Source organism: Ruditapes philippinarum, unplaced genomic scaffold (genome assembly GCF_026571515.1).
Source record: "Ruditapes philippinarum isolate M1 unplaced genomic scaffold, ASM2657151v2 ctg258_1_1_1_1, whole genome shotgun sequence".
Taxonomy (NCBI): Eukaryota; Metazoa; Mollusca; class Bivalvia; order Venerida; family Veneridae; genus Ruditapes; species Ruditapes philippinarum.
In genome coordinates this window covers 865,954-888,915 of record NW_026855480.1, presented here as the reverse complement: position 1 = coordinate 888,915, position 22,962 = coordinate 865,954, and the positions used below count along the sequence as shown (strand labels likewise).

The 22,962-nt window shown below is 33.0% G+C and overlaps 1 protein-coding gene across 2 annotated transcripts; it reads left to right on the top strand.

The window, feature by feature from the left end:
- Positions 1–1,461: 1,461 nt before the first annotated feature.
- Positions 1,462–22,582, top strand: LOC132743510 (epidermal growth factor receptor kinase substrate 8-like). Of its 2 annotated transcripts, none has more exons than XM_060732040.1 (7): positions 1,462–1,863; positions 6,361–6,482; positions 8,702–8,834; positions 9,877–9,965; positions 10,719–10,945; positions 11,291–11,405; positions 16,756–22,582. In XM_060732040.1, exons 1-6 carry the CDS (start codon positions 1,719–1,721, stop codon positions 11,403–11,405), a joined length of 831 nt encoding a protein of 276 aa, XP_060588023.1. In that variant the 5' UTR covers positions 1,462–1,718; the 3' UTR covers positions 16,756–22,582. The 2 variants fall into 2 exon arrangements, with proteins under 2 accessions (XP_060588023.1, XP_060588024.1); XM_060732041.1 differs by lacking the exon at positions 16,756–22,582 and adding an exon at positions 16,243–16,279.
- The last annotated feature ends 380 nt before the right edge of the window (positions 22,583–22,962 follow it).

Below are 22,962 nucleotides of genomic sequence, written 5' to 3'. Positions count from 1 at the left end.
AACAAGGAAAATGTGTTTTTTTCCACCGTCCGGACACACAAATCTAGATATCTGGGACCTTTTGCATGCTCTGTTTCATTCTAGAAAAAAATTGTGATCTGTCAAATGCTACAAAGATGTGTACCAAGAAGCTTATAAATATCCTGAACAAACTTTGTCATTTAAATGACCCAACGTTAGAAACAATAAAATTCGACGACTATACTGATGATTTGAAAGTCAGCTTTGAAAACTGTTTAAAAGAGAACAATGATGAAAAGTTTACAGAGGAAATGAACGCACTTGTTCAGTTATTACCCACAGATCCTTTGTCAATAGATGATGCGTATAAAGCTATTCATAATCTTCACCGCTCAGAATGGACACAAAGGGAAGTCTTGGAAAAAATGGGAATAGTAAGGGTATCTTCTCAACATTTTACAAGTTATATGGTAAAGTTAATTGAAAATATATACTTCTGTATGTAAGTAAAAATATCTTTGTTTCTCTAAATTAAACTTGAAATCAATTGATACTTAATATCCGTCTTTTTACTTATAGGCCAAGACTTGATAATTGGAAAGCTTGACGCACTTATTGAAAAGGTTGAAAGACTTGAATCTCGTTGGCCATCTGGAGCTTCTGTAGACATCCCGGGTAATTAAAAAAAAATTAGATTGTTTTCATATGAAACACATATTGGATATTTATATGTAAAAACTCAGTACTGAATAAATGATTATTGCGATGAAGTGCATAATTTCAGTCCATCTGCTTGTTTGGATATGGTTGATATTGCTATGAATCTGAAATAAAAGATCCAACACCCCACTCCCCACTAACCCCACAGTTCATCGAATTAAAACATAGCGAAAGAAACAATTCACCGCCTCCTCCCCTTAAGGACATACGTGTTTAAAAAAGTACTTAAAGTTAAATTAAAAAAAAATATTAAACAATCAACTACCCGTGTATAGATGAATACAGCAGAAAAAATTAAACACTCGCCTACACGAGTATATTATAATAGTTTGAAAAGTTAACATATTTGTTAAACATTTGCCTGTATTTAGGTCAAGTACGTTATGCATTTGTGCCTTTGTGCTATTTAGATTTAAGACATCCATACTGGTGTAATCACGGGATATCACATTTCGGAGTTTAAATAAGACCATTTTGATATAAATAGATCTTTTTTTAAAACAGACGGCATCTTGTTTTAACTACTTTTAAATCAAATGCCTAGTTTCTGTTACCGAAATGATAAGGGTAGACAGAAAAATACTTAAATAAAAGGAACATATATAAGAATAAAACCCGTATTAACTTTAGAGCAAACATCAGTTATAAAGAAGTTAGAAATATAAGGGTACATGTGTTATCTTAATAACATTTTTGTCAAAAGTCCTATCTATTGTATGCATTTTTAATATTATTCATCATTATTTTTCAATAACATAGATTACGTCTTATGTAGGTATGGTGATAGAGGTTGAAAATTGCAGTGCAGAAGAGAAGAAAGAAATTTTAGATACTTTAGAGAAATACTTTAACGAGGCTATCGAACAGAAAGTATCAAGTCATGAGGAAGATCTACCAAATTATGTTCTGCATACAGTAAGGGAATCGGTTAAACAAGTGTTTCGAGACTTTTTAATGAAGGGCAGACGTATAACAATTGTAAAACAAAATGTCTGTTGCTGACAATAAAATGTACATCAGTGAAAAGCTTTCTCGAAATGGTCCGCGATTACAGAACTGGAGATCTCTCATTACAACTCTCAGGCATTGAAACAGCTATAAAGAAGTTGCCAGGTTGTAGTAATGTCCAACTTGCCAATCTCATCTTCAAAGAGAAATTCATAGAAGTCATGGACGACCTAGGTATATTAATATTAATGTTACCATATACTTCATTTATAATTATCATTGTCTTTATTCTTTTTAATCTTATGCTGACATGATTTTGAAAAACAATTTAGAATGTTCACACTAATGTTTACACCATAACAATTTAAGATTTTTCTTTATTTATTGAATACTGTTAGATACAGTACCAATTATGTTTCATATAAATTCCAGTGCTGGGGTCGTGAGGGATGTTGCAATTATTCATTATCCCTCAAGTACAGACTCAATAAAACCGAGTTTGCAGTTTTTATGTTATTTTGTTATGATTAATGCTTCCGACAGATTTTTGTATATTTTCATACTTTGACAAAGTGACCCTCTTTTTGTTCTTAGATCTACAGCTATATAATTGGGTCATGTGAATAGTTTAAAATTAAGAAATGAACTTTGATTTAGCTGACCTAGATAAATAACTGAAGTGAACTTCCTTCTTGTCCTTTGATATAAAGCTATGGCATTTGAATCATGTGCACATATTAAGATGTAAATTGAACTTTGATATCAGCTGATCTTGATGATATGATGAAGTGACGTACTTTCATGTCTTTTGATGAACAGCTATGAACTTCTTGCTATTTTCTCCAAAATCTAAAATGACTACTACATTTTATTATTTCTGGAGAACACACGTACCTATATGAGCAACCGGTGGCGAATATAGATTAACTCACACACATACACACACACACATGAACGCGCGCGCACTCACGCACGCACGCACTCACTTGTGACAAGATCATATCTACTTGACATCACTATTAATACATGTATCACTTATTTTAATATTAAAAATTGAAATAAAACATGTTTCGGGCAAGTGTATTAAACGGGTCTTCTCTCTAATTTAAAAGTTATTTTTGATTTTGATTACTTAAAACAAATCTGAATTCGGGCGTTAGTTGCAACGCCTACGTGGTGCTTTAATTTTGTTTTATTTCAAAATCGGTTGTCTCTTGCATTTACTGATATACGGATATAACGATATAAATTCGGTGGTCAGCAGAATATTGTTATAAGTTGAACTTACTGTATCCGTGAATTTGTGAATTAAATTACCAATAAGAAAGGGTTAAATACTACATTGATTGAAAGGAGTCTTCTGACTTTAATGACATAACAGGACCGAAATTAATTTCCCGAGATTTCTATACCATTTGATTTAGGTCTGGACTAATCATGTGTGTGCAAATTTACAGATCATTCCCCTCAGAGTTATCATTTTAGTTGTGCAAAATGACCCAAACTGAAAAGCGGGTTTAAACAAAATGGGCTAAGTAGGACATAATTATCGATTTATATTTTGTTACAAACTTTTCAATGTTTTTATAGTGGCTACTATTTCCGTTCAAATTTCCTGAAATTTGTCAGTAAGGTTTTCAATTAGATGATTTCTGGCTGAAGTATGAATATATGTCATCTGGGATAAAAAAAACAAGCCCAAATATGATAAACTTTTCATTACTCTAGAGCTGGTTCGGGAGAAATATACAGTAAATTTGTCAGAAAGGATATTTTCTAGCTCAAGTGATAATTTTGGTCATCTGTGATCAAAAATATGGTCAAACAATCAAAATATCACAAAAGATTGTAAACACTTTTGAGGTTACAATTTCAGCCAAAACATCTTGGAAATATATCAAAAGGGTCGATAAAATATATTTTTATACCTCAAGGTTGTAATACTATGTCGTGGCCACGAGTTTCTAAGTCGTGGCCATAAGATACTATGTCATGGCCACGAGTTACTAAGTCGTGGCCACGAGATAACTAAGTCGTGGCCACGAGATAATTAACCAATCAGAGTACACTATATATATTATGATTTTTTTTAAACTTAACAACCTACTTTTACATTGAAAATACTGAAGATATTCACTTTGAATCTGTCTTTAGGATCATACAGTATATTAGAAAGTCACCTTCCAAGGCCCATCATACATAATTTTGACTATAGCAATTTGTTGGGACAATTTTGTGATCGAATTGGTCAGTTTGAACGTACAACGGTCTGTTGACCTTGTTTATACGATTAATGAGAAGAAATAAGTCCTGGTTTATTTTATTTGAAAGGGACATTGTCCATGGACAGTAGATAGCCCATAGGGTAAAATCCTTGTCTGATGAATAATTTAAAAGGGATAAGTCATGGTTTACATAACCCAGAAAGATCATTGCACCTGATCAGTAGATGACATCTAATACATTTGTCATTGGGTCAAAAATCAAGGTCACAGTGAAGCTAAATGAAAAATTATTGACCAGTCAATAAGTTGTATAAATGGCACTTTTACAGGACATCCTTGTACTATAGCACATGTCTAAATTCAAGTAAATGGTGTAATCTGATTGGTTATTTATCTCGTGGCCACTACATAGTATCTTGTGGCCACGACTTAACTATCTCGTGGCCACGACTTAGCAACTCGTGGTCACGACATAGTATCTTGTGGTTTGAGTGTTTGTTATCTGGGATAAAAAGAAGGTCACATATCCAAAATATGAAAGAGGTTGCGTTTTCAGCTCAAATATACTGGAAATTTGTCAGAAAGATTTTTATATACGGGCATATTATGTTAAACGCCCTGGCGTCCGTCTGTCTGTCCGTCCGTCCATTAGCAATTTGGTTTCCTGAGCATAACTTCTGTTCCATTTGCCCCACAATATTCAAACCCATAGAATGATTGTGAATATTGAGTAAAAGACCCTTATTGATTTTGGGGTAACAAGGTCAAAGGTCAAGGTCACTATTACCTTAAAATTGAAAACAGTTTCCGGAGCATAACTTAAGTTCCATTTGGCCCCAAGTATTCAAACTTCATAGGATGTTTGACCATATTGGGTAGAACACCCCTATTGGTATATTAGGTCACAAGGTCAAAGGTCAAGGTCACTATTACTTTAAAATAGAAAAAAACAATTTCCGGGGCATAACTTAAGTTCCATTTGACCCACAGTATTCAAACTTCATAGAATAATTGTCCATATAAGGTAGAACACCCTATTGATTTTGGGGTCACAAGTCAAAGGCCAAGGTCACTATTACCTTAAAACTGAAAACAGTTTCCGGAACATAACTTAAGTTCCATTTTCGCCCACAGTGTTCAAACATAATAGGACGATTGTCCATATTGAGTAAAACATCCCTATTGATTTTGGGGTCACAAGGTCAAAGGTCAAGGTTACTATTACCTTAATACTGGAAACAGTTTCCGGAACATTACTTAAGTTTCATTTTGCCCACAGTGTTCAAACTTCATAGAATGATTGTCCATATTGGGTAGAACACCCCTATTGATTTTGGGGTCACAAGGTCAAATGTCACGGTCACTCTTACTTTAAAACTGAAAACAGTTTCCGGGGCATAACTTAAGTTCCATTTGGCCCACAATAATCAAATTTCATAGGATGATTGTCCATATTGGGTAGAAGACCCCCATTGATTTTGGGGTCACAAGATCAAAAGTCAAAGTCACTATTACCTACAACTGAAAACAGTTTCCGGAGCATAACTTCAGTTTCATTTGGCCCACAATATTCAAACTTCATAAGAGGATTGCTATTTAAAGGAGTAATACTTTATTGTATTCCCATGTCTTACAAATGCTCCATCCTTACTAAAAAATCACTTTCGTGCATATAATGCTCCGCCTAGCGGTGCTCATGTTTAGATAATTTCTAGCTCAAGATTAAGTACGGTTCATCTTGGGTCAAAACCCTGTCCGATTATTACCCTTATTTGAGTTGCAACGCTTTTGATTTTTTATTTTGCTCATATGAATATATAGGAAAAACGGAGTGAGGGAATGACCTGAGAATTTGCACATATGTTATTGGGCCAGAACAAATGGAACTTCTCCAGATTCATGATGATTTTCATGATATGTTTTAACTGTACTGGTATTTAAAAATAAAATATTGTGAAGTGAACTAAGATATTTATTTACACATTGCAAATGACACTTACATTCCTCGTAAAGAAAAAAGAGGTAATAATATTTAAAAAAAGCCCTAACTGCGTTAGTCACACAGTATAACTATAGTAACAAATATTGAAAACAGTCATTACTCGCACATGTAATTAATCATTCGAATCTTGAATGTTTTACTGTCCTTAACATGTCAGTATATTTTACTTTCTTGAAAAACATTTTAGATAATCTTTAGGCATGCGGCTTCAAATGATTTCTAGCTAAAAGATCAAATTCGATGGCACAGCCCAAATATGGAAAAGATTTACATTTACACTTTTTCAGATGCAGATTCAAGCGTTATGATATCAGTTTAAGATTCAAACATTTCATCTGCTTTTGATTCAGAGTTAGCAATATTAATTGTTCCTTTTCATTCAGAGCCTTGATATTTAGGTGAGCAATTTAAGAACTCTCATGTTCCTGATAACTAAAACATCTTGTCTGTCATTCATCTGTGGAGGAATATTACCTGCGGAATAACTCTGTCTTTTCTTTGAAGCACAACAAAATGACACATCAGTGGTGGACGAAAATGCCACAGCGGCGGAAGAAGAAACTCAAACTAGACAATCAAAAAGAAAGGCGACACTTTGGGAAGAAGAGGATACTTCTTTTAAAACAGTATGGTTCCTTTCAGTTGAACAAGATTGTAGCAAGTGCTAAAAATAAAATGTTAAATGACATAATGTTCTCAACTGGCTAATATGTTTTAATGACACTCTACATAAATCATCATTTGACATTCCTTTTACCGAAATTGCTTAAATTGTTTTGGTCTGCTGAACAAGATAGATAAATAATGAAAAAAAGTTATCTACTCCTTAATTATTTGGTAAATTTTGATGAAGCTCTACATGGATGATAGTTTGGATAGTTTTCTATAAAAATGCTAAAATGGTTCCGTTGTCGCGTACAAATCGCGACGTGCATGAAAACAGTCCACGGTTTATACGGTTTATCGTAGAAGGGCATTTTGAAAATCCTGCTAGGCTTTAAATGTATAAAAATTCATGTAAATGAATGCTTTTAAATTTGTCAGGCAAGCTTTTGCTGTTTGTTTCTTGTTCATTGTTTCATTTCTAACCGGTCTAGAATTGACTTAATCTGTAATTGAAAATTGGCCGATTTCTGGGAAAAATAGGTCAAACTGTCAGAAATTGTTCGCGAAACGGATACAACAAATTACCTAGTAGACATATTTATCATAAAAAATAAACGTCTTTTAAATTGTCCCATATTCTAATGTTCACAATCAATTATTGATTGTACGAAACTTTCGCTATAAATGTGAATATAACACGACTTAAAGCGACTCGCATCGTTCGGGCGTCGTATTTAATGTTTGGATGTGATCTAGTGCAGTAATAGCTGATTTAGTACGAATGCGTAATTAAATTACATGAACTTTTATATCAAAATGTAACAAAACGTTTTTAAGACAAAAATCCATTTAAACATAAATGACAAGTTATATTAACAATAGAATTACAAAGCTTTACTGCAGATCTACGTTTAAGTGAACAAATAGTCAAACTGTTGTTGTTTGACGTTTTTAGCTCCAATTATTTTAAGGCATACCGCATGCTTGGTGTTCAACCCTTTTACAGTTTGACGCTACGCTTTCCTCTTTTGATTACATCTGACGGACCAAGTGGGAGACTCTATGATGGACAGTTCTTAAAGCCCTTTGGGACTGAATAGCTTAATGTTCGTCTTCTGCCTTGCTTCGTCGGGTGTAGGTGATTTTCTTGTTGCTCTGCCTTCCTTTAAGGCAACAAGTACTTTGGTAATGGTCATTAGGCTGTAACTTTTTCTACATATTTACATAATTTTGTATGTGTTTTATTTATTTCGTCTAATGTAACCATGACCATTGTTAGAATTTCATTTGGCGAGGATTAATTTTATATACATTTTCATGTCATTCAGGAACATATTGGGGCTAAGAGTGAGGTTTGGCGCGCCTAAAACCGGTTTAAACTCCCCAGTGGTGTTTAACTACCACTTACCGTTCCAAGAGAAAAAAGAAGAGGTATTGTTTTAGTCCTAGCGGCGTTGCCGTTGCCGTCCGCAAACTTGTACCTGGAGAATATTTTTTTTAGTTCTTGGTGTATTGTCTTCATACTTGGCCACAACAGCCCTTGGGACAAGACCTTTCAGTAGACCACACTTACCTTGACCTTCATCCATAAATGACATTGACCTTCAAGGTCAAAAGTCCAAATTTTGCTTGTTCTTGCTATTATTGGCTGTAACTTTGTTATTTTTGAATGGATTGTCTTCAAACATAATAATCGTCAAGGATAGCCCTTTAAAATAACCAGGCAGATCTTGACCTTCACTCAAAAATGACCTTGACTTTGAAGGTCAAATTATTGAAATTTTTCATATTTTTCGCTATTATTGGCTGTAATTTTGTTATTTTTGAATGGATTGTCTTCAAACTTAAGCATAATTACCTTCAAGGATAGCCTTTTAAAATAACCAGACAGACCTTGACCGTCACTCATAAATGACCTTGGGTATATATATATATATAAACCAAGGGTTAAATAAGTTTCTGAGGTTTCAAAAAAGGTGTCTTTGTGTATAAAGTTATTGGTCAATTTTAAATGAAAGGATTATTATGAAAAATGAACAATCAATGGCCTGGTGACATTTCTCTTCTCAGACTAGACTCTAGATCTTTTATATACTGTAAACTTAATATTGTGGTCATGCAATTTTGTAGTTTTATCACAAAGAACACTTTTCGTGGATACATAAAGTGGACTGTTTTAAAAACCATGAAAATTAGTGCCCCACAAATACTAAAGATTTTGTTGTTTTGTTTTTTCGAGAAATTATTGAACAACTGTTTTGATGATATAGAAAAGTTTGTACAGAGGTTACAACAGATAGCCGATGCTTATAAAGAATTGGAGGGACGACGGCTAAAGAGGGGCGGCAAAGGAAAACAAAAATCTGCCGAAGGTTTGACATATTTTATAATGATATTTACATGTATATGCAAATAAATTTCTGTGAAAAATGTTGCTTGTAGCATGGAAATATATAAAATTTAGAAATTATTGATTAATAAGGGTTTATAGGGAGTTAGGGGTTGAAATTTGAGGAAAGGGGAAACAAAAATCTGCTTAGTGTTTGACCTTTTTCTGCTTCCATTTATATTTCTGCCAATAAAACAGAAAGATATGTTGCTTGTAGGTAATATTTTTAGTGATGTTTTCGGGGTTTTATACAATGGTTAAGTTCTATAATGAATCTTATAATTGTCAAGTTTGTTTTATAGCTTGATGAATAAAAAATTAATAGGGGCTTCTACACAACAGGGTATTGATTCCAATGTAAAATAGCATTTAAAAAAAGAAGGTATTCACTTGAAGCCTTACACTCGTTGTCGGGGCTAAATGTATTTTAAATAACCCAGCTATGAATTATTTAAATTACAAAATAATTTATTATCAATGAACAATTAAATATATATATATATATATATATATATATATATATATATATATTTGAGATTTTGAATCTTGTTGGACAGCTGTCAAGCCTATAATGGACTAAGCGCCTTGATTTATACACGTATCGGTTTTATCAGCTGTTTAAAAGTCCAATAGCCGGGAAGTCAAGGTCGTTGACTTTAAACAACTTTTCACACGTCGCTGTGGGTTTGAATCCTGCCAAGGTCTTTGGATTCTATCATGTGAAGAAAATATCCATCTGCTTTAGTCTGTGAATTGCAGATGGACTATTTATGTTTTAATCTGTGTTTTACAGATGGAATCTTACTATTTAATCCATGTATAACAGATGGGATTTTTAAAATTTTAATCCACTGTATTACAAATAAAATAAGAATATTGTATGTAATAGATGGAATACTATTATCTTAATTCATGTATTACAGATGGAATGTTATCATTTTAATCCATATATTACAGATGGAATGTTATAATCTTAATTAATGTATTACAGATGGAATATTATAATGTTAATATGTGTATTACAGATGAAAAGTTAATGATGAGAGCACGGCCGCCACCAGCTGATGATTTTATAGATATCTTCCAGAAATTTAAATTTGCCTTCAATCTTCTAGTAAGTTATTATTAGAATAGTCAAGTTTGTTTTATAGCTTGATGAATCAAAGATTAATGGGGGCTTCTACACAACAAGGTATTGGTTCCAATGTAAAACTTCAGGTTTTGCTAGCAACTTCTAATAGCATTTAAAAAAGAAGGTATTAACTGGAAACCTTACACTTGTTGTCAGGGCGAAATGTATTTTAAATAACCCAGGTATGAATAATTCAGTGATGGAAACTTCCTGGTAGATGTACATAAGTTTTTAACTGTCCATTGATTCTTTGTCATAGTGTTTGTGGATAATTTTATTAAAGGACAATTTATAAACAAGCTGATAACGTCAAAGTAGTGCAGTGTTTTTTAATAGGAGTTGACCTGTTACTGCACTTACATTAAGATATGTGAATGCAAAGCCATTGAACTTTTTTGTTTGCCTGTAAATAACATGTTTAAAACAGTGTTGTAACGATTGTGTATTTTCTAGGCGCTACTGGTATATATAATACTAAATGTTGTAATGTTGCTTTTTCAATGGATAATTGTGTTTTTCAACAAGTTTTATACACACGGCAGCTGTCAATTAATGAAAAAATCTCACTTTATTCTGAAATAAAAACCCCCAGTGCTTGCTGTATTATATTCGTTTTAAATTTTTCTAGCTGCTCGGGTTATTTTTCCAAACAACTGTCAAAAATCTTTATAACTAATAATGTGTGTAGAGATTTATATGACCATGTTTTATTTATTCTTTCATGCAAAATTGAAGGCACACATTCATGACCCAAATGCACCGGAACTTGTTCACTTCCTGTTTAGTCCATTAAGTTTGATCTACGAAGCTAGTCGTGACTCGATTCATGGGGGTCGTGACCTCAGTAGTGAAGCTGTCGCTCCTTTGTTGTTGTACGATGCCAAACAATTATTTCTGAACTGCCTCACATCGAACGAGTTTAAATTGTGGCAGACACTAGGACGTCCATGGACATTAGTCAAGTAAGCAAACAATTACTCATCGTTTATCATCGCTCTTCAAGATAAGTTTGATTTACAAAACATTTTAAATGAATTTTGTGCTGTAGCTGGATATGCTAATTAGATTCCACCCCCTTACCTTAAAAAGGAGAAAACTGGTTAGATGAACCGACCACAGAGTTATGAATAAAAATGTGAAAATAGACATTATATAACGAACCAAACAAATGTTATTAAATTACAGAATAATGCTTTTGATTTGAAATGAAAAACATTGCCATAAAGTATGACTTAAACATCTTGACCATAAAGCCAATTATAGAAAGAAAATAAAGAAATAAACGGATACATTTTACTTTCTGCCAGAGATGAATGGTCGGGAAATGTGCCCTCGTACAACCCACGGTTCTTTAATGGTTGGCAACCATCACCGCAGCTGCTTGACAAGGTCAATAAACAAGACAAGATCAGAGATGTTTAGGTAATTACTTCTTTCATTATCTTTTATTACCTTTAAATGTCTTCTTTATGCCCTCAAATTGATATATCAGAAAGGCTAATTGTTTTTAGTCAGTGTGTGTGTCTGTTTGTCACTGCACTTTAAACATTGACCATAGCACGGAAGCAGTTCCACATACAGCCTCCAAACTTCACTGGTGAATGCTCGTGAATGTGTATGCATCTCATCAGCTCTACCTGTCGGATCAACCTAGAGGTCATGGGGTCAAATGTGAAGGCTTGGTTGTTTAGCAGGCCCGCTCAAATGAATTAAGAGATTATCCCAATCTAGCCAAAAATAGAGAAGTTCTAAGTAAAAGTACAAGATGACATATGTTATGTGCATTGCTATCTTTGCATTTTCAATCAGATAAGGGCCTCAAGCCCTAAGTACAGAGTAATGATAATTAAGACACAGTTATATAGTGATCTGTTCAGGAATTTTTGTAGTAAATTCTTATTGGCAACAAATAACAGATAACAACAAAACTTTCAATTTCTTGTTGATTTTATGATTTTTTAGCTGGACTATTCGAAGAATATGGAGAGCTATTGCAGTCGCCCCGGCGTCGGCGTCCGCGTCGGCGTCTGCGTTGGTTAAAGTTTTTTGTAAAGTCAAATATCTCAAATATAGATAATCAATTGAAACTTACAATACTTAGTTATAGTAACAATGTACATCAGATTGTCAAGTTGGATAACTCTGCCTACAATATTTACAGAATTATGCCTCTTTTTTTACTTAGAAATAATTTTGGTTAAAGTTTTTTTTTAAAGTCATATATCTAAATTATTGATTGAGATATTCAACTGAAATTTACAATACTTTTTTATAGTAACAATGTACATCATTTTGCAAAGTTGCATAACTCTGCCTGCAATATTTTCAGAATTATGCGCATTTGAAACTTAGAAATTTTTGTTAAAGGTTAAAGGTTTTAAAAACTATCAAAGATATTTACTTGAAACTTTACACATGTACTTAGGGTCATAATTGAAGGTCACATCTCAAGATTCATTACTCTTCCAGGTATTTTGACTGAATTATGCTCCCTTTTGTACTAAAATAATCTCCTTTTCTTGGTTAAGTTTAACATGCAAGTTTTGCATATTTGTGGTCATAAATAATGATCACTGAACAGCACTCATATCTGCGTCATGTATTTAGGATGATTTATGTCCCCCATTTTTACTTAGTCTCTTTGGGTCGTCAGACCAAACAAATAATGGCAGCGAAATTTCAGACCCTGATATGCTTATTTGCAAAAAACGAAAGTAGTCCGAACTTCTCGAAGCGGTTACTTTCCTTAATAAGTACAATTACGCCGAAAAATTAAAAGGAGATCAATGCGTAAAGATTGTCAAATGACAGGCGCATTACCGGGGAAGAAAAAATAGTTCCCGATTTGTCGAAGATTTCTAATATTTTTGTAATTCTTTACAGATAAACATGCTTATATTAAGCTTCATGATTATTTACATCAGTGTTAAACAACAGGTTTACCGTGAACAAAATATCTCGAAACACAGGTGCTTAAAACAAACTTTTTAAAGTTTTATATGGGATATATATTATATTTAGATATCTCTTAATATACATATTAAGGCCGATTATGTAAAATATTTGATTATAGCTTCTCCGTGGTCGAGGAGTTACACGCTCGCTTAGGAAGTGTGAGGTCTGGAGTTCAAATTCCAGCTTATAGCCAATTTACTACAGTTACAACACTGGAAACAGCATTGGTGGCACTTTACAAAAACAAATAGGTTTATAATCTCACAACCGTCACCTTTCTGACATTCTCAGACCCAAACAAATTCAGTGCCATCTGTGCTTTGATTTTGTGACGGGGCCCTTCTACCGCGACAAAACGAAATGACAAGAAAATGAAAATGAGAGAGTGGATAAAATGTTTTCATGCACTAATAATATCACTTTATTGCCCCATTTTTTGGTGTATTGTTGCCTGGTATTATGCAATTTATCTTGTACATCACATCGATAACACTCTCTATTTTTTTTGCTATAATTTTGAGTAGTCGCATGTGACGGGCGTGTTTACGAAATAACGCAAAATCTTAACGTCGCTCCATATTTAGCGTACCATTTTTAATCTATATGTGAAATATGAAGACTTAGTGATAAATAGTTTTAAAGATAATGAGCGGAAACCATTCTGACATTTAAGGCCCCTGCGACCTTGACCTTTGACTAAGTAACCCCAAAATCGATAGAAGTTACCTTCAAGTTATTACCAATCAGAGTGTGAAATATGAAGAATTTGTGATAAATAATTTTCAAAATATTGAGTGGAAACCAATCGGACATTTAAGGCCCTCGTGACCCTAACCTTTGACCTAGTGACCCCAAAATATATAGGGGTCATCTACTAGTTCTTACTAATCAGTATGTGAAACGTAAAGACTTTGTGATAAATGATTTTCAAGATTATGAGTGGAATCCAATTTGGACATTTAAGGCCCTTGCGACATTGACCTTTCCTAGTGACCCCAAAATCAATTTGGGTCATCTACCAGTTATGACAAATCCGTATATGAATTATGGAGAGCAGAAACCATTGTTACATTTATGGCCCCTGTGACCTTTTTGACCCATAAACCCGAAAATCAGTAGGAGTCATCTACTAGTTATGACCATTCAGTATGTGAAGTATGAAGACTTTGTAATAAAATGAGCTGGAACCATTGTGACATCTATGGCTTCTGTGATCTTGAACTCTGACATAGTGCCCCAAAATCAAAAGGGATCGTCTGCTAGTTATGATCAATCAGTATGTGAAATATGAAGACCTTGTGATAAGTCGTTTCAAGATAATCAGCGGAAACCATGTGGTCTACCGACGGACAGAAGGACCGACGGACAGACCGGCAGACATTAACAAAACAATATACCCCCTCTTCTTCGAAGGGGGGGGGGGGCATAATTAAAGTTATGACTTACATCTTATCAAATCTATTTTCAAAGTTATGAATCGGTGGTGGCTCTTGTTCAACAACAATTATGTTGACTTTTTATTAGCTTATAGATATATTTCCACATTTTTACAACTGTGTAAATGTCAATGTCAGATCCGTGATCGTACGGAGGATATCTTAAACAATCATCTTTTCCATGCCTTTTTATGGCAAACTTGGCCACAAAGCTATTAAGGAATATTTTTCTACTTTTTAATAGCAATGGACCGCGTCGTAAAAGGGTCTATAAACACATAAATATTGTTATAGTATTTCAATATGGTACCAGAAACAATCATTATGTATTGTTTGTAACATCATCGGGAGAACTCAACATTTTAACAATCGCGAAAATACATTACTTTTATGAATATTGTGTCTCCAACACAGAAGTAAATAACAAAACATTATCGTTATACAATTATCAGCACTAAAAGTATTTCTTAACACCATTATTTACATCTACAAATACATTCAACTTACTCAGGAATGAATTAAATCTTTGTGGTGACAATTTGACAGTGAAGTCGGCATTTTGGTGTCGGTAAATTTTGCAAGTGTGAAAAGTACAATCAAAGGTATCAGACTGCAATAAACATCCAACAGTACCTATTCGGGACACCTATCCTAAATGTGTAACTCTCCTATTGTTTACTTTGTGTATAAATGAAGAATTCTAAATCTAAAACTAGGCTGCGGATCATTTAATTTTAGTGTATTGATAAACTTTTGTGACGTAAAACGTCCGCAGCTCTTTCCGTGAATCTGATTGGTTCGTAACATTCCGTAGTCTATTTTGATTGGACAAAGACTCTGTACCCTTGAAGTACTCCGCATTTTCCAAAGGAACGGAATTCTTACGCATTTGTCTATATATTGAGCGTCGCAAAGCATTCTGTGGCTTACTGATGATTAGAGAGTTAATAATTTAGTTAACATTCTATGCAATCCGCATACATTTACTCCGCAGACACCACAGCATTTGTTATGTGAGTAATATCCGCAGCTTCCGCAGCCAAAAGTAATCCGTAGTAACAACAACTTCCGATATAAACAAAAACATCCGCAGCTGTCAAAATCCGCACCTTATACAGTACGGTTTAAAACTGTGTACATATAAATAGTCTATACAGTATAGTAGCTCAGCTACTTTAATTATATCAGAAAGTACATCTCCTTTGGAATAATAACAACAACAAGTCTACATAAGTTTTTGCTATTTTATTGACAGAAAATAAAAGCTATTTCAATCTACCAAGGGCATACAAATTAGAATTAAAACAAAGACACAGAGCTTTTGTATAATTTATTTATCATACAATACGTTCATAAGATAAACTTGGAATATATTTCAACGTTTGAATAGTTAAAGTTTAAAGAGTTATATATATACATATATTAAAATTGATTAAGTTTCAATATGTTTCTCTTATGTGTTGAATAGTACTTATGCACCTGTGTGCAAGGATTGTATTTATTTAAAGGTGATTTCGACATCACTACCGTATTTAATATAAAAGGAGTATCCCAATGAGCAGTGTTCAGGTGCCTTATATAATTGTTGAAGAACAGGTGACTGGTCTATATTAGATGGCCTAGGTAGTCAAGAATAAAAATAGAAGTGTGCCCTTTTCCAATACCATACTATTTAGGTTGAATACCACTAAATTAAAATATCTATTTCTACAAATAATCTTCAGAAGTAAATCCTCATCAATTTTAACGTTATATAGTGCTAACGTTTCCGCGCCATCCCTGACAACGACACTCGGAGACGCCGGCATTTTTATAACAATATTTGGCATGATTTCGACCAATGTTTTAATAAATAATGATAATTGCAGATTGAAGAAACCATTGATGTTTATAAATGCAATCCATGTGAATCATTGGCAAGCAGTTATTGCCCTGAATGTGAAGAGTTGATGTGTGAAGAATGTGTAAAAATTTATGAAAATAATTCAAAAATAAATACATTAGGAAGCTTTTGTTATTTCACTAAATAATAATGTTAAACACATTTTCAAAATTTTCATGAAAATAAGCATGAATTTGGAGGCGTGCTGCTTTAAAAGCTATTTTATATAATTTTCTACATTTTACCTTAAACTAACTCTGACTTGTCTATGAACTTATATACTATAATTACTATATTTCTATGTTATATACTATAATTACTATATTTCTATGTAGGGCGATGCTCTTTTTGCCCTACGCAGATTGCGCACGTGCGAGAAATATTACTTCCAATCTATTTTTTCACAGAACGGACCGCGTCCAAAGAAGGTATATAGACACATATTCATGTACATTTGGCATGTATCGACCCATGTTTTGATAAATAGTGATAATTGCAGATTGAAGAAACCATTGATGTTTATAAATGCGATCCATGTGACGGGGAATCATTGGCAAGCAATTATTGTCCTGAATGTGAGGAGTTTTTGTGTGAAGAATGTGTAAAATCTCACAAAAAGATGAATGCAACAAAAAAGCACGAGATTTTGGCGGCTGAAATGGGAAAAGATCACAAGACAATGGGACATGAAAACGAAAAGGTGTAGACGTATTTTTAGAATCAAATTTTCATGAAAATTAAATAATTCAAAAACAATATATACATTAGGAAGTGTAGCCAGTTTGTTGTTATTCTGATAAGGAGTCATCTCCAATTTGCACAAATTGATGCTTGTCTTAGAAAACTTTCTTTGAGACTTTCAAGTAAAACATATACATAACAATGTCATTTAAAGATCCTGTATGTTGTGATCAAAATGGTTCACCACACTTAGTGAAATTATATATACATGTATGTACATAATTATGCAAATAAAACCATTTTAAAACATCGCAGAATATGTAAAATATGTACTGCAAATATTTGTGCATATTATATGTAATCATTAAAATATATGCATTCATTTGTTATTGTAAAATTTTACTTAAACTTTATAGAAAATAAATTTTTATTACCTCCCTTTATTTACATGAAATGATAAATTCGGTAATATCTTTATAAATAATACTTTTTAGAACCTACAAATAGAAAATAATTTTTTTATTACCTCCCTTTATTTACATAAAATGTTAAATTCGGTAATATCTTTATAAATAATGCTTTTTTGAACCTACAATATTGATAAATCTTAATTTGAGCATCATATTTATGATTTACAACCATAAAAAATTATGTTACAGGATGTTTAACTAGTCTATGTGCCTGTTACAGACTGTTGTAATAAGCGGTTAAAAATAATCTATTATATGAAATGGATATCATTCCATATAATGTTTTTTTTTAAAAATCATTAAACAATGAGTATAAAAACGAATTGTTATGATTTTCAAATTTCGTTTTGATCACTCTGAGACTATTATAATTATTGCACAGGGTTTATAACAGACAATACAACATGTATATGTAATGAGTCTAAACTGTTAGTAATTTTCTTGCCTAGGTTAAATGATACTGTGTAATATATACAATTGAGAATGTACGAGGATTGATAAAAAGTTCTCGGCCCGATGTACTTCCGGTAGTCAGAGAACCCAACAAATGGTCTTACTTTTCAATATAATCACCCTCTACATCAATGCAATTCGTCCACCTGTGTTGCAACTTGCTTAACACTTCTCTATTATGGTCCTCAAAGAAGTCATTGACCGCCTCCATGACACCTTATTGCTTCCAAAACGTCTACCACGAAGCTTGGTTTTCATTTTCGGAACCAGGTAGTAGTCAGAGGGGGCTAAGAATTTCAAAACCGCAGTCAGTTGCAGCACACATCGCTACTTAGGATGGGTGAGCTGACGCATTGTCGTGCAGGAGCAGAACACCTTGAGTAAGTTTTCCCCTTCTTTTACGCGCGGGTTTTTGACGCAGACGTCTCAATTTGTCTGCATAGTACGTACCGTTTATGGTACGACTTTGCACAAGATAGCCAAACATGATTATCCCCTGACTATCCCAAAGAATTGAAGCCATTATCTTCCCGGCTGATGGTACCCTCTTGAATTTCTTCGACTGGGATGAGCAAGGGTGCTTGCACTGCATGCTCTGTTTTTTTGTGTGTTTTTATTTTTAAATTCTGGATCGAAGCGATGGACCCATGTTTTATCCTGAGTTACGATCCGGTAGATATAAGCAGGTGCATCAAGCCTGGTCCGTTTCTGGTAGTAAGTCAACTGTCTGGAGACCCACTTACCGGAAACCTTTAACATGCCATAGACATCAGTAAGAATTGCCTGAACTGATCCAAAGCTTATACCAACTTCCCTAGCAATGTTTCACAGGTCTCTCTTTCTGACGCATATGACCAGATCGTACACAGCTTCGGCAATTTCATCGTTGGTGGCCTCTTTTGGCCACCCAGGCCGCTCATCATCTACAATGCTTTCCTTGCCCCTCTTTAATTCAGCAGCCCATTTCGTCACAGTGATATAGCAAGGGGACTCCTTCCCAAATGTATCCATAAAGTCTTCATGGATTTCCTTGGGATGTTCCTGGTACACCCTACGCTGTAGAAGTATTTCCTGACTCGATTTTATTAGCATGGGACCGTCCTACAAAGTTTGGGGACACATCTTGTTATCAAATTTCCTTTAAAGACATGAGCAGTAATCAAAGATGGAGATCGTACCATGAAGAAATTTATGAAGCTTCTACTAAAATCACTGGCTTAAAATCGAATGCCTCATATGTTTTTCGGGTAAGAGTAATATATGAGAATGGAGAAGAGAGCCCATTCAGTAAAGAAAGTGAAAAAATTCGTACAGCTGCTTCGCTGGCGACAAAAATGTTGAGAACATCAATACAAGTGACAAGTGGTAACTCTCCAAACAAGTATGCCTTACCAATCAAAGAAAATATTGCTGCTCGAAATGAAAAAGCGAAGACCAGAAAGTTTGAAGTCGGTGAGAATATTGGTCTTAAAAAATAAAAATAAATGTTTTCAAAATTTTATAAAAAATTTAAGTTTATCACGTCTTATGATGCTTCTCATAAAATTTTGCAATGAAAAGCTACAAGAAATAGCACTTAAATCAAACCCATTAACAATGACGGAACATATCATTCTCATGATTGAAAACGAGAAACTATTAAAGAAAGAAAGGTACATAGAGCGAATCAATATCTTGAACGAGTTTCGTAAAGATGCTGAAGTTAAAAGAAATTTCGAAAAATTTCCAAACGGTTTCAAAAGTAGAACTCAAGAAGACTGTAAGCGAACCGAAACAAGTAATATGGCCACTAGACAGCAAGTCTGTATTGAAGAGAGTCAGAGAGTGGTTTCAGAAACATATTCCTAATTTTTCAATTTAAAAAGGGTGCACTGACTGTATAAAATTATACATGCCAGGTTAAAGTACGGAAACATGCTGTAGCGTTTTCAAAACACATAAAATTTGGGAATTATTTTATGAGACTTGTTCATTTAAATTTTAAATAATAATGATATTGATGATAATAATTATCATTCCGTTAATCATAACAATCGAGTGTTGTTAACCGAGTTATATGCATAGGCCGTATGAAAGTGACGTTATTATAAACCGTACATATCTTTACCAAATACACATCAATAGAGATACATTTATAGTAATATTGGCTTATGTAAAATACACACAGACACTTGAACAAGAAGATGTTACTCTAAAGAAAGGTTGTTGGATTTGTCTCCCCTTCAATATCCACACTTTCAAAAGACCATGATGTCACACTAGGTGAACAAAAGATACACATTATTTCAAACTGAATGCTGTTTTCGTTGCTCAGCCAAAAAGTGATGCCAGACAACTAGTTGTTCTTCAGTATCAGCTGCAAGATATCGGTGTAACATGAAATTATCAGTCCGGACAAAGAAGAAACGTTTAGAATCGAAATCAGGTTTGGACATATAGATGACTACATCTCAGGAGAATTTTAACATTTAACCGTCAGCATCTGATTTTTCTATTTCAAGTTTTCCCTCATAATATCAGTTCCTGCTATTTGGAAAGAAGCAAACGCCTCTTTACTACTCAAAATAGTTTGTTCTGCTCTATAGGATCTTTATGAACTGCCTAATAGCTCTCATCATTATGGTCAATAAAGTTTCAGATATAAAAATAAAATTATATTTACTACATGTAATAAGATCATGACATATTTACAGTTTGGTCTATTGTTCTGTTCATGAAGGTTTCTTTTTAATCAGTCTCCAGTCCTGACTCTCGCTCCACCACCCTTCGCTTAGCTAAGAGTAACGGAGCGAAAACGATGATCTAATTTTAATATAGACTTTCAAAATGTACATATTAAATGTTTGATCAAATTATTGATTAACGTAAATTAGGGTAAAGTGGGCAACTTTGGTATACGGCAATAAAGCTGGGATGTTTGTCATGTCTGACACATCTTGCACAATTATTTCAGTTTACTTTTGTTGGTTTGAGACGCTTTTCCCTTTGTATGCTACATCATCGATATCCTGTTTGATATGCTTCTATAACTTTCATCTATATAAAACAATATGTCTTATTGTTATATATAATAGATGTTATCATGTACTGTTTGTATTTTATGTATTTTGATATAAATGAAATGGCTTTCATATAACCACCAGCTCGTTTCCATTTTAGTTATATTCTACTTATATTGATTTATGTTTGAACTAATGTTTGATGTAAAAGATTTTGTGTGTGTCTATTTATCATATTAATTTCTTCATATTAATCAATCTTAACTATTTTAGAACGCACTTTAATTTACCAAACACAGCAAAATTTATAGTACAAATGAGTAAAATGCCGAACTTTAAATTAAAAATCTGTAGAAAGAGGATCCCCCGGAGCAGTGAAACAACAATATAACATGAAACTTGCAGAACACGATTTGAATGTGTCTGTTCATGAGAGATAATATAAAAGTTTCCCATTCCTCAAGCTTAAGTGGTGTTCAATCTTAACAATAACGTGCTTGAATAAATGGTCCGGAAGGACCAGTAAAATAAACAAAAACCCACTTAAATGTATGTGCATGAAATAAAGTTGACATGACATTACATTGTATAACTGAAATATATGTTCTTGTGCTGTTTTTTAAACATCTAGTTTTCTTATGTTTCATCCAACTTTCCAACTTTTGTATATGCAACTAAAATATTTAACTTTTTGAAGTTGAATGTTACACGGTACTAAGTTTGTTGTGAACAAGTAATTTTTGTCATAAAACACGAAATTGTTTACGTAATAGAAGGAAGTTCAAGTTTATGCGCATGTGATTGTGATTTTGAAGAAGAAAATGAAGACGAAGACGATTTTTGATACTAATATTAACTTTATAATTTTTATTTTTTATCTACATCATGTTTGTTCGTTGTCGTTTTATTTCTTACTTTATATGTAACATATTTTTTCTTATAATCTATAACTTGATTACAATATAATCAGTTCAACAGTAATTTACCAAAAAATATGATTTATACAAAATATGTGTACATCTAATGAATGGCAATATGCATATTTAAAATAATTACGAACGTACGTAAAGAGTCTTTAACGTCCATGTTAATGTTTTAATTAGAAGCAGCTTTTGCTTCATTTCGTCTTACTTGGAATTTTTTTGTCACATGAGAGGTTGTTTTCCAGTATTACGTCATTATTTGATAGAATACCAATATGGCGGCTCGGATCCATGCATATAAAGCACCATTCTTTTTCAACTGTCTGAATTATTCTTGATGTATAAACAACTATGCATTGGCATTGATTTAACCGCTTATTAAAATGACAAGCTAGTGTTAAAAGTTGAAATGTGTATTTTTACATTGTATATTTCTTTCAATATGTGTGTCTTAAATAATCATCTTTCAAAATTATGAATGTGTTTGTAATATTTTCAAAAATGAATTAACTTTTCAACTTAAATGTGATTAAATGAAGTATATGAAAAATAAATGTACTCTTAAAAGGCTATTCATAAGACGGCGTATGTATGTAATTCTGGGCCAGTGCAGGTAAAATATGAGCAGTAAAATGTTCATCAGCTCATCAGTTGCAAAAGGTATATGAAAACGTGTATTTACAGAGATTATGATTAATAATTAATACTAGGTACTTAAGGTATAAAACGAATATGAACTTAACTTTATGACTTAAAAGTCATTTTGTATATTTTGTTATATACTACGGAAGAGTATATTGACCCCCTTGTATATTTTAAATAACTTAAAGAAATACAGCCTTTGTATAATACGTAGACATCTTCAAATAATTGACATGTTTATGATAAATAAAATGAAGCTTAAAGAGATATATCTGTTATCATACATCCTAAAATTAAGACGAAGACGATTTTTGATACTAATATTAACTTTATAATTTTTATTTTTTATCTACATCATGTTTGTTCGTTGTCGTTTTATTTCTTACTTTATATGTAACATATTTTGTCTTATAATCTATAACTTGATTACAATATAATCAGTTCAACAGTAATTTACCAAAAAATATGATTTATACAAAATATGTGTACATCTAATGAATGGCAATATGCATATTTAAAATAATTACGAACGTACGTA